This window comes from Achroia grisella, unplaced genomic scaffold (assembly GCF_030625045.1).
Source record: "Achroia grisella isolate CSIRO2021 unplaced genomic scaffold, CSIRO_AGI_Agris_v1 utg903, whole genome shotgun sequence".
Classification (NCBI taxonomy): Eukaryota; Metazoa; Arthropoda; class Insecta; order Lepidoptera; family Pyralidae; genus Achroia; species Achroia grisella.
Window position 1 is genome coordinate 1,863,063 of NW_026713061.1, and position 14,176 is coordinate 1,877,238.

Below are 14,176 nucleotides of genomic sequence, written 5' to 3' on the forward strand. Positions count from 1 at the left end.
TTCAATTTAAAGCGTATGAATTAGATGAATATAGTAAAAATTAAATAAAAATGAATGAAACGAATTGACCATACTATATAGATAATCTTCAGTTAAAGTATAGATACGTTTATGGAGGTAGGTATACTTAACAAAATATAATAATATTTAATATACAAGCATTCACAAAACGATATCATATAAATAAATAATAATATAATCTTACTCAAATCGATATTAATCGCTCCGTACAACGTTGTATGCAAATTTTTAAATATTTTTTATTATTATCACAAGTTAACCCAAATGTCCTTGCGTGTTTATTTAACAGGTTTTATAGTTGTGTTGTGCTCTTATTCAACAGACCACACCTAAGAGTAGCAGACCTGATTTTACTGTATATGAAACATACACACGCACATCGTTATTAATCGACCCCACAAAAAATACTTTTTAGATGGCAGAACTACCAATATGAATAAGTCAACACAGTGAATTGATGAAAACATTTTACACATTTCTATAGCTACATTGGAATAAGTGCTTCATAAATTTAAAAAAATGTTACATACATATTTACATAGGAAATAGGAACATAGGAAAACAATTAAAGAATTGTTTTCCTATGTCCTCTTTGACTGAAGTTGCTCTGTATTACGATACATATTTGATTATATAAAACTGTTTACTGTAGGTACTACGGAATCTCTGAATCCATAACAACGATATATTTTGAAATTTCAAAATTCCTATATATTGGAATTGTATCCATTAAAATGGTTTATGGAAATACCAATTAAAAAAGTAGAATTTGCTGCTAAAATATTTTATTAAGTTTCAGCAATGTTCAATAATGATTTAAATGAATAAGGCAATCACGTGGTATTTGATGCATTATTAATCATGTTAAATTACAATATCAATACAAGCAAAAGCATATTTGAGATTAATATACTGACTCGGCGATTTCACCTATCACAATTTCTTTGGATTAAAATTTGATCTAATTATTCGCATTATCTATATCGGTGTTTGATTCATCTGTCGTAGAAGGGACTATGGCAGGTTCTACGCTCAAATTATCATCCACACTTTCAACTAACTTGCTGTCACTTATATTGTCTTCTTCATTAATATTTTCGTTTGGTAAACTATTTACATCGTTATTTGTTTCAGAAATTATTTCTTCCACATTAATTTCAGGTACAATATTTTCTTCTACTTTCAAATTTGGTACATCAATAATTAGAACTTCATTTTCATTTTCCCTTGGTGACTCAGCTACTTTATTTTCTTCAAGCGGTTTGAAGATTTCTTGCAATGACGATACCTTTTTCTCGGTAGGTATTATTCTATTTAAATATACTAAAATATCCGACAGTGAAACAATTCCTACAAGTTTACCTTCCTTATTTACTAATAATAATCGATGACTCTCAGTTCTAACTATAACTTCTAAGGCCTCATATAAAGTAATACTTGAAAGACATTTTTGTAACTTTTCTTCCCAGTCTTTTTTTTTATTTCTTACTTCGCCGATCGTCAATGATAAATTTGCATAAAGCTTTTCACTGACTAAATTCAAAACTTCATATTTAGCATAGACATCAATAAGAATACCATTATCATCTAAAACTGGTAAAGCTGAAATATCTTTTTCTAATAACAACTGAAATGCTGTTTTAATAGTAGTATTATCGGTTACCGATACAATGTCATCGAATGTTCCAATTTTTAAGTCAGACAATTTTTTATGAAAAAACGTTAGTTCAGGGAATTCATTTAAATATACAAATAGAAATCTTAAAATTCTCTTATGAGATAATATATACAATACATCACCAGTCTGTGGGTCTATCATTAAGAGACGGTGAATACGATTTTTATTCAGTAAATTTATTGCATCATGTAAAGATTGATCAGGGCTTACACTGCATAGATTTTTTCTAGTTGATCGCAATATTTTTCTCCAATTGTGAAGGGTATGTCGCTCTAAATCCTCCACTGACAAATTTTCAGCGTCTAGATGTAAAAGTATGCGAATAAAATCAGTTACTGTAATCATACCAACGAGTAATTTTTTATTAGCATCCCAAAGTGGTGCAGACCGTATACCATGTGAAATAAGCGTAGGGAAAGTTTTTCTCACTAAAAATTGAGTATCAAAAATAATAACTTTTGCTGATTTAGGCAAAATTTCATAACATTTATGATATTTAAAAAAATTTAACAATAATTTTGTTTTATCTCTGCCTCCAATCGATATTTGAACTATTGACAAATAGGGGTCGTATTTAGGTAGACCCCGGACTTCTCTAAATAACTGTTTAGCCTGTGTGGGATCCCATAATGCATATGAATTTTTATGATAGGTCGGAGAAGTGGTCTCTATGGAAGATCGACGATTTTTCTTTTTTACTGGATCAGCAGTAGTTTGATGGTTTTCGTTATGAGGCTTAGTCTTAAATATATCCATTATTCTTGTAATTGGACTAGATTTTCGAGATGAAACTCCTGTTACTGTGTGATAGTACTTCTTATGAGAATCTTTTGATTCACTGGTATTATTCTCGTCTGTTGGAGTTTCTTGACTTTCCGTTTGCTTTGCAGGTTTAGGCTGGTACTTCTTTGCATCACTTTTTCTTCTTAATCGAAATATGTCAAAAATAGAGCTACGTGGACTAGATGATGTTCCGTGAAAAGTTTCATATTCCTTCGTTTCAGTAGGATCTCTTTCAGTACTAGAGGGCCTTGATGATTGACCAGATCTATCTTTAAAAATAGATCTTATATGAGGTCTCTGCGACTCCACACCACGCGTTCCAAAATGTACTGTGTGTACGTTATTCGAAGCTATACTACTAGATGCACCATCTTTATCATCAGACGTAGATAACGTTGTAACAACAAATTTCTTTTTCTCACCAATAACTGTTTGACTGTCCTTTTGTACATCGCCCTTTTTCTTTTTATGTTTGTGTTTCTTTCCATATTTGGAAGGAGTCTCCGACGTTGCGGATTCATTTTCTAAGATTGGATCCATTTCTTATATGATTTTAATATTTATACCTTTTCAATGATCCATAATCTGGAGGAAGCATTGATACCTGCAAATAAAAGATAGTAGAACTTAGTAAAATTATGAAAATAAATAGTAATTATTTATTAGGTTTAATTGATACAACTTATAATAAAATTGTATGAGTATTCTGTACTTTTTACGCTAGATCACAAAACGCTGAACAGACAAAGACATCTATCATCAATCTATATATCAACCTAAGTTATACTACCAATCTGCAACAAGTAATAATGGTAGTACTGAAATATATATATTTATAAAGATATATTTATAAACCTCTATATTAACGTCATTTACATACTATTATGTTTAATATCGCATATCTATTTATAACCACTCTTTAAAACTTATTTTTTTAGGTTGCTAAAAACATAGATACAAATGACATTATTTTAATAAATTCGAATGGCACTGAACGTCAATTTTATAAAAAGCAATAGAGGAAAACAGATCAATCCGGAGTGTTGGTCCATCTAAGTATATTTTCAAATCTTATTTTTAAAATAACATTCTTGTATTTAGTCATCCCGAAAATACCAAACAACTGTAATAACTGGTAATTTTATTTTTTTATATTATTCAATAATAGGTATCTACTGAAATATTATGTAAAACCCTAAATAAATACATGTATCTATATGTCTTATCACTACATCTGCCGACACGTTTAACTAAATTTAGACAATAGATATTGATATAACCAACCAACCATAGTGCTAAATATTCTTAATTTTTCGTACTATTATTAATTTATATTATTTATACTATTTATTAATCAAACCACATGTCACACACAGTCTGACCACGTGCTATGAATTCGTGCATGTAAAACATGAATTCACAACATTCATGGACTTTGTGGTTGCTAAGCAACGAATGCAGTAACCAACATGCACCATTCCGGTTTTGTTATTGCGTAATCATAATACCTAATCAATTTATTTTTTAGCTCTATTATCGTTTCAAAAGTATAATCTGTGTAATCATATAGGAAAATACCGCTAAATCAACATGTTACAAGTGAAGTTACGTAGTTATTTGACACCAATTTACAGTCAATCAATACTTTAATAAGCATGATGACGCCAGGAAGTATTAATTCAAACGCTGCTTATAAATAATAAAGTACCTGAATTCGACGTGAACTTCATTTTCATTTTATTCCAAGCCGATTTTACACTATATAGGCCTTGTTGTATTTTTAGAGAGATCAATGTAATATTCACGATTTCACTTGTTTTGCGTGGTAATCATAGCGACTGCGCGATGCGCCATGTTGGCTGTCAAACGATTTAGAAACTTCCACGACATCTGTTAGCGGGCGCCCAAAATATGTGATGGACTGATGGCAAGCGATTTCACTACGGAGCACCCCTCCGTACAAACTCATGTTCGTAGGGTGCTCCACTCAACTGGGGGACTAATAAAACAACTTTACGTTTAAGTTCAAAATCGTGAGATGTCATGCCATAATTATAATAACAGAGTGATTAAAATATATTGGCTATATTGCATATATGTATATTTATAATAATAATTATGATTTATTTTCAGATTTTGCATAAAAATAAACAATATATCATAATAAAACATTATGGTCAGTCAAAATTATATATTAATACATACTTATAAATTTGATATAAGATTACCTCGCGTTTTTAATAATTTAAGTACTTACATATTCAGACATCATAATTATTTTTCATAAATAGTTATAAGTTTTTAGTTAATACAGTATTGTAATACGTATAGTCTCGAAATATGTAGGTATGTAATTGGTACTGTGTATAATATGTACCAATTACTTAATTGTAAACAATTACTTAACTTTATTTATACATTACTTGATTCCGATCCATAGTAAAGTGTCTCTGTGTCTTTATTAGGTACCTTTTCACCACTAAATCTATGGACGATTTATGTATTTAACTTTATATTGTGCAATTGTGAAAAAAATATTTATTATGTATATTCGTATTAGGTAGTAGGTATATTTCTTATTGTATATGTTATTTCAAACAAATCTGGTATAAGGGTTAAAAATTTATATAACCAATAGGTAAAGCAGACGAAGAAGCAAGTAACAACTGTAGTCAGATACTTTTTAAATTATAGTTGTATGTGCCCTACTATTCAATTTGTGATAAAAAAGTAGATTTGTATTTTATCATTACATTCCATTTATCAGATATAATCATTATCAAGATCTATTTATCTACTCGTGAAAGTTTAGTTTCTTATTCAATTCTTCTAAACCTCACATCCAGTTTTGTTAAATTCAAGGAAGTATATAAATATAATTCTGACTGTGTCCTATAGGCTGTATAGTAATAATTGATGTTTTAAAGGTATATACAAGTAGCATATGCTGGAGATGATTAGAATTAGAGCATTTACAAATCGTGGCTAAACAATTGTACTTGAATCTAAAGAAAAAAGTAGTTATTTTATAATTCCTTTTCAATAGATACTACTTTAAGTTCTCATTTGTGCAGGACTGACGAAAGAGGCAAGTATTGTATTTAATTGATCAGCATTCTTAAATATGGGCAGTAACGCACAACCTAAATATAGATGTACAATATTTACGCATGCGTTACTAACTATGGCGTCATAATTCATCCGACGCTGTGACGTCATAATTACGCGGAGTCTTCGGTAACTATGACGTATCAAACGAGGAACGGGAGGAGAGGATACCCGATCGTTACTTTCCTAAGTCGATGTTCGTTCAGTTCAGTGATAATCAAATGTTTGCTGCTGGGACGTACGGGGAAGACAGCATAGCCTTGTACGTCACGGGTCGTCAGCTCACGTGTTTCATTCTAGACTTGGTTAGATTGCTGCATTAATAGACTCATAGGTCACCTGGTTCATTAATAATGTCATTATAAGGCGTGATATTCAAATGTTCCAGTAGAATGGAGACTCATTCAATGAACTGCAAGCTTTATGTAGTAGATTTTTTTTTATAAATGTTTTTATTTCCAGAATATTTATGTGATGTTTTATATTAAACAGACATAAGATATATTTTGTGTACACCAATATAGCTACACAAACTTATGCTTAGGACACTTATATCTTATGTTTAGGAGAATTACTTAACGAATTCTTATAACAACAATGTCTAGAATCATAACGATTATTAAATCGAAATATTGATTAATATGTTGTGATTTTAGATCCACGACGAAAAATCAGCGTGAATGGTTTCTTTACTGTGTAAATAATATGATATACTGTAATATGTACGAGGAATACAAAACATATGTGTATGACGTGCCACGTGCATCACGATGTATTTTGTGACAACTGTAGTCCTGTTCATGAATATAGAAGACGGTTACCACTATGTGGTTTTATCTAATTAAATTACATGAAAAATCCTTTTTATTCAAAAATTTTTATTCAATGCCCCATATTTAAATTAATAGCTCCAAATAGTATTAATAGATAAGTCAATTAAGACTGGTGAAGACACCTCATAAATAGGTTTTTGAATTATAAAAATCAAAATCCTCCTTATGAAGGCACTTTGTTAAGGTTTCAGTCGGTATAATTATCGACTTATATCTATACTATATATGTTTGAAGAACGAAAAATAATTTAACAATAGCTTTTTACTTTTCATGTATACTACTTATACATACAATAGTCACATTGTTTGTTCACGGTCCTAGTCGGTCCTGCACTGTACAAGTACAGTTACATAGTAATGAGTAAGTATCTAATATACAATTCATAGTATACATGATCCATATACGAGTAAGTTAAATATTTGATTTTATCAAACGAAGGTTGGACGTTATCATTACCTACAATTTATTTATATTATAAGATATTGAACTGATAAGGCTTTAATTTTTATTCAAGTTTTATCTATAATATTGTATATGTATAGTCTAATTGTAATGAAATAAATTTTTATAAATTACATTAGTATCTATTACTTACCTATTTGAAGTCTTAGATATATTTAAACCATTACCTAACTAAAAAAATCAAAAGATAGTATTCTTTTCACTGTCAGTATGTTTTAAACAGTCCCTTAACACTAAAATGCAGTCACCTCATTCTGAATTCTCTCAGAGTGGATCGATTTACATACTAATTGCTAATATTATAAATAATATTACACAATATATTCGCATCTTCAATAAAATTATCTAAATAAATTTAGACGCATTAAAATAAATCCCTTGAAAAAAAAATAGACAATAAGAGTGTTTTTTATACCATTTCATATTAGTTATATTTTTCATAGTTCAGACATGTATATTACCTAAATAATATTTTATAACTACACACATCAACCCATATTAATTATGAACCTACAATAACTACGATATAATTTATATGAACTTCGCGCTTATTGCAGAGTGCACTGTCACATTCTTATCTCATAATATTATTTATTACAGTTATTCTTTAAGTGTTGCTATTTCTTATTGATTGATGACTATTAATAAGTCATCAACAAAGATAAGTGATATAAAAACACTTTTCTGAAATTGGCACTTCTCGAATCTCAGCTAATCCAAACATCTTTAAATTGATAAATAATACGATTAAGTAATCGACACCGAAAGATCACCGTACAATAACATATTATTATATAATATGATATTTATTACTGTTGTACTTTGATATTTTTTTACATTTTCTGTTTATCTATCTGTCTTCCTTGGAAAAAACAATTTTAAATCAATATTTAATAAACATTGCTTATACAAATAACAACGCGAAGCAAGGTCGGGCGCCTAGTTGTTATATAAAAATATGGGTTATATAATTTATTGTTATACCTAATTGAAACACATGGACAATATGATTTAGTATTATTACCTGGCTTTTAGCTTCGTATAAACTACGTCTAATCCTGTATATCTATAGTATTAAATGGCGAAAAATGTTTGATTGAACGCGCTAATCTCTGGAGCTAATGATTTGATTGAAAAATTTTGTAGTGTTGGATATCCCATTTATAGTGGAATGGTATATAACATTACGTTACGACCAATAGGATCGAAGCATCAACTAAAAGTGACGCAGATGAAGTTGCGTGAGTCAGCCAATATACCTAATATAACTAGCTGGCGCCGCAACTTCGTCTGCACAGAATTAGTACTTCGAGTATCTTATTTTCTTCTCCAATCTTTATAGCAAAATTCACCAAAATTGATTCTGCGGCTTAGTCGTGAAGGCGTAACAGAAGCACGCCAGAATAGCTCGCAAATGGCCGATTTTTTCCTGTTTACATATTTTGGACACACAATATCTTTAAAAAATTATGGCCTGTGTGTTATTCTAATGTATAAGCTGTATTAATATACTATTTCATTAATATCCATTCAGTAAGTAGTTTTTCCGTGATATTGTAACAAACGTCCATACATACATACTTTCACGTTTACTATATTAATATTCCGCTGCCACTGAAATGGACACGAGCAAAATTCTGACGTGGCGCTATTTTATTAATTGACACATTAATAAAGTATAAATATATGTCTAGTAATTTAGCACTCACCCAATTTTTTACTGTATTTGATAATTGTAGAAAACTGTCAAGTAAAACCATAAGAACACAAATGACGTTAAGAAACTAAACGAGAGAGAGAGAACTACATTGCGTCAACTATCGTTTAATCTGGGTTTTAAATATAATCAGAATGAAGTCACTATTAATATGTTACATTGTACCTAGTCATAGTCCTTTGAATCTATACCGATAGTTAATCATATGATATTATTTCTAAACATGAAAAAGTTGATATAAAGTTTGTTATAGATATAAATAGTTTTACATCATAATCATAAAAATCCCATATCATCCCACTGTTGGGCATGATATGGAATATTTTTTCATAGGATAATGGTAACAGGTTTTGTTCGAGATAAATGTAAGTTGTTTTACTATATAGGTGATATTATTACAACAAAATAGTAAAACTATGTAAGTGTATCATTACGATGATGATACGAGATAGTAACATTTTAGATAATGAAATCATAAAATTTAAGAATTGGAATCTATATAATAGTATTCCTTCCGCTATACAATTGGGAATACACTCAAGTCGTAAGTATTTAGCTTCTAGATCGAGCTGGTAACCAACATTAAATTTCCATTTTGTATTAATACTTAATTACAAATTTAAATACTGGTTTCAAGTAGATCTACATGTAGTAGCGTCATTACCACTGATTAATAATAGAAGTACATATTAATAACTACCAACATGATACATATTATTACATTTACTAGGACTAGATTGGTCGCGACAGGAAACAAAATGAGTTTAATTTTAAACCAAAAGAATGTTCATTATTGTATAATTTGGCTGTAAAAACTAAATAACTTAGAGTATAGTTTTTATAGTTAGATATCTAAATTTATTAAAGCAACTGTATAGTATGTTTATGTTTTTGTGAACAATAATGAAATTCTGATCACGCCTGCACTAATGTTGTTCACTAACAAGGCACCAATAAAAGATGAAAACCTGAGCATGTAATCAGGTCACTTAATTCACCTTATAAAATATATTCGATATTATCTGTGATGGTTTCCAGGAAACATGGAGATCGACCTGCCAGAGTATATTGTTAGCAATGGGTCAACTACCTCTTCCTCCCTAATATCATATTGGGTATACCCATATCGTAATCAAATTGATACCATAATCTAAAACTAACTAGGTACAAATAATAAGTTTTCGATTATAGCTACCTGTCAAACTATTGACATAGTAATTTAATTTTAACATTAATCAAATATTACATGAAAGTCATAAAATATATATACAAATTAAACCTTACTTCCATAGCATTTAGTTTGTTTACAAAATCTTCTAAACAAACAATTATGCACTATTGTATACAGGTACTCTAAGTAAGCATAGTCAGATATTGAAACAATAAATTGAAGAAAGTATAATATCTACCAATAACATACATATCATGGTTCCGATCTAGTAAGATTAGCATAATAACAACATTGAAAACGTTTAGACAATTATTTTGATGAAGCGCCAAATAATCTTATTACAAATACCTATACCTACATATAAAAACGAACATGTGATACATTAACAATAATCGGTCACCCATAGATTTAAATAGGCTGCATACATACACAAAGTGCCTAGATGGAGTATTTTCGTCTTGAGCAATTTTAACATAACCTCAAAATCTTTCACACAACAGAAAATATATATGATATATTTTGATTATTACAATATTATCTATACTTACAATAGAGATAATTGAATCGATCTCCTTTTGCACTATTTGTGGACACTTCACACACACATTTGCATTGTGCATAATGAGCATACACCCAGTTTTAAATAATTGCAGAGCGTCGACCGCGTATAGAAACGTAGGTACACCTGCTTCACTGGGAAAATAAGCGGATTACGTACGACATAGGCATTAAAAGATGGGAATTGATGAAGCTACTGTTATGCCAGCAAGGACCGCCATGCTCAATTAGTACAATTTACAATCGCTCTCAATATTCTAACAAACGCGCTGACTTCATTGAATAGAAACAGTCGAGTCGCGTTCACATTATGGAATTCTCGCGGCCGCGGTCGCTGCGTTCGCGCATCGATATCAGCTCACACGCATACATTGAGCAAATGTAATATATATATATCCACACACACAACGGTACATTACAGATGCTTACTTTACATTTAACGCACATGACGCGGTTATGCATCAACTGTTATTAACAAACTACTGATAAATATATTATGTAGGTACCTACAAACCGTTATCAGTTATTTCTGTAGAAAATATAGTCAAAAGTGAATAAATTGCATTATTTTAAAACATGGCTCCGGTTCATGAATCAACAAACTCATGTTCGTAATCCGGATCTACAAAAAAATACAATACCTACTAAGGTTAAAATGAATAAATAATATCTACATACTGCTACCATAAAAAGAGTTTCAAAATGCCATTTACTGAGTAAGAAATTTTCGATATATCAAACTTGTTGAATAATAACTATCTATATATACATACATTAAGAGAGTCCAATACAAACATTTACTTTATCTTCATTGAAATTCAGTAATTTAGGATCAATTGATTACCTACGTTATCTTGTAGTGACTTTGAACTCGAATGGACCATTAATATAGTAGCTTAAATGTTGCTGTAAACTGTCTTTCTTGACTTGACTTGAATTTTACGTGGAGTTATCTAACAATTATTATACTTACCAATCAAAATAGGACACAAAGTTAAAAAAAATGCAACATTTTCTGAGTATTGACTCGAATTTCATTAATTAATTAAAAAATACAGATCCTATACAGTTTCAAGGAAAACTACAGTAGCCAACTATAGAAAAAGTTAACAACTAACTAAATTAATTAATCCTAGAGACGGCTCTCATCTTGCCATGTTAATTCAAATATTTACTACTTAATATTTTGTGAAATAGTGGACATCAATCTTTGCTTCCACGGCGTTATTCTTCAGCACAATCCAAATTTTTTTTTCAAGGTTGGTGTAATACGTTTTTAATGGCACATTATAAAAAAATTAAAAATATTGTCAAATAAAATAAAAATATATATTATCACTTAGGGGTATGAAAATTAGATAGTAGCCGATTCTCAGACCTACTGAATATGCATATAAAATTTCATAAAAATCTGTCTAGCTGTTTCGGAGGAGTATGGTAACTAACATTTTATATATAAGACTCAATTAGGGAGAGTAGAACGACTACCAGCAATGCCATTTTGTAAAAAAGGAAATAGTTCAATCAGTGGCCGTACCCGTTAATCTATAGATACTAATAACTACTTATTAGTACACATATGTATATGTGCGTGCAATGTTTACACTAAAATAAGCATAGGTAATAAATTTTACCACGAAGACAGACGTATACTATCTTTTACCTAAAAAATAATTATGAGCAACCTAACGTACCAGGCGGCTACAAGTGTTCAAACTATTTAAAACAAACTCTACTACATATGTATATCCATACAGAATATTTTAGCTATTTAAACATATTATTTATTATTTTAATCAAACTATACTGTTTAGTTAATTGTTTTGCTTATTATCACATTAGACTAAACAAAATAACTAATTGAAGTAATGGATGCCTCCCATTTAGTTTTTAGTTTGCAAATTTGCTTGCATGTAGGTTGATATTTTAATTGAATGGTAAGGTATTGAAAACGTAATTAAAACGTATTCTTACCTACATATTCTGAATGTAAAAATATTGTATTGAACATAAATTAAAATATTGTTCATCTATACTATTATAGATCTAATATATATAATTTACCATATTGAGGTATACATATACAATTGAATAGTAATTCATTATGTTATATATTATTTCCGTTTTATTTTGTGAAAATTAAATTGTCTTGCTTAATAAGGATCACTATATCAATAATTATTAATTTAAGAAGTACTGCTTTTTCTATGAATATTATATAGAATAATATAATATTGTACCATAGCAGTCTCAAGTCAGTTAATAGCTGTAAGAAATAGGAAAAAACGATGGCTCAGCTTATTTAATCCTCAACGTATCTGCCTAGCAGGTGAAGTGTTTAGAGGCATAATCTTATGCTTATTTCTACTTTGACGGATGGAAGTCTTTTGTCTGTAAGTCGACGATGCGACGGGATCGATTATAAGTAAAATTAGAATAACTGGACGGTTGCCCGTTCTGCAGGCAGCAAATAGTACTGGGGCATGCGACCAATCGTAACAGCCGCAAATACATGCATCGTACTGAATGCGGATACACAGAGAAAGACAACCCCCCCTCGACGATAGCGTCAGTTTTTTATCTAACTCAATCTGTCCGATTATCAAATATCAAATTATTGATTTTTGCACACGAAATGAAAATGATAAAGGCCTCAATCTATACTTAAACATTTTGTAAATATTCTATTAAAAAGGGCATTGAGAATATCTCTTCGTAACAATTACAGCCTATACCATAGCATCTTTCCAATTTTTACATACGTATCATAGAACACCACTTAGGTATCTCTAACTTGACATCTTTCTTTAAATTCCTCTATACCCACTCTTTCTCCTCCTCATTCCTCTATACCCACTCTTTCTCCTCTATACCCACTCTTTCTCATCTTGACTTTATTTTGAATTTCAGTACTTGTACATAAATTGACTTTTAATTTTGTTTAGTTACTTGAAATAATCATAAAATAATATTTTTAACAACACTTTCGAAAACACACAAATATGTATTGTATGTCAAAGTATTATCCACCCTATATATGTCCTCGTGTGACGACGGGTACAATCAATGCGGAAACGTGTGGCGGTCTGCCCCGAATGAGAGCATGAGATGCGTCGGGATGGACGCGTCGCCGAGACTGCCCGATATCGTCACCGCTGCATTTTGTCCTCCAATACCTCGATACATGACCAATTACAACATACACCTTTTCTATTTTTCGAGAGTAATCAACATAATTTCCAAATATCGATCTTAAGTAATGGACAAAATTTTGTAAATCCATATCTTATAAACGCTTTTTACGTTACCTTATAAGTATAAATAGTCTAAAGACATACATTTTCAATGTAGTAAAATATAATTTGTCATATTTTATCACATTAGAAAATATTGTAGTAGGTCAAATAATATTATAACATATTGTTTTTAAACAAATTTTAATATTTGTTTCTATCTACAGTACAACTAATTAAGTAGTAGTCGTTCTACAAGTAAATTGAATATCACAGTTAATTAGGGGGATTAACAGTAACAGAGACTAGTGACGCCATTGCTAGTTATGGGTGGACCAGTTTATGTTGACCTCTACGCGATTCCTCCTAGAAACTACCATGGTTTATTCTAAATGAATTCGCTATGATGAAGTGACTGACCTTACTTCATCCTCACCTTATAATCCAATGGTGTCAGCACATACCGTTAGCATAGCAGAATATACCACACCATTATCCTCTAATAAAAAAATATATCATCATTATAATCCAATGTCCTCCGCTAATAAACATAGAACACTCCTTAAGAAATTGCCAGTTTTATTTTGAGTTTTTCTGCACATGGAAGTAAC

The 14,176-nt window shown here is 30.3% G+C and overlaps 1 protein-coding gene across 3 annotated transcripts in view; it reads right to left on the reverse strand.

The window, feature by feature from the left end:
- Positions 1 to 210: 210 nt before the first annotated feature.
- LOC131853651 (5'-AMP-activated protein kinase subunit gamma-2-like) overlaps positions 211 to 14,176 on the reverse strand; it is a 42,712-nt gene continuing 28,746 nt past the window's right edge. The window contains exons 1-2 of one of the 3 annotated variants that reach the window (XM_059204626.1): positions 10,323 to 10,656; positions 211 to 3,086 (exon numbers count right to left, since the gene is read on the reverse strand). In XM_059204626.1, coding sequence (XP_059060609.1) covers positions 983 to 3,022 — 2,040 coding nt within the window. In that variant the 5' untranslated portion in view covers positions 3,023 to 3,086; positions 10,323 to 10,656 and the 3' untranslated portion in view covers positions 211 to 982. Of the gene's footprint in view, positions 3,087 to 4,190; positions 4,524 to 10,322; positions 10,657 to 14,176 lie in introns of those variants that run through there. The other 2 variants (XM_059204627.1, XM_059204628.1) reach the window with 2 other exon arrangements.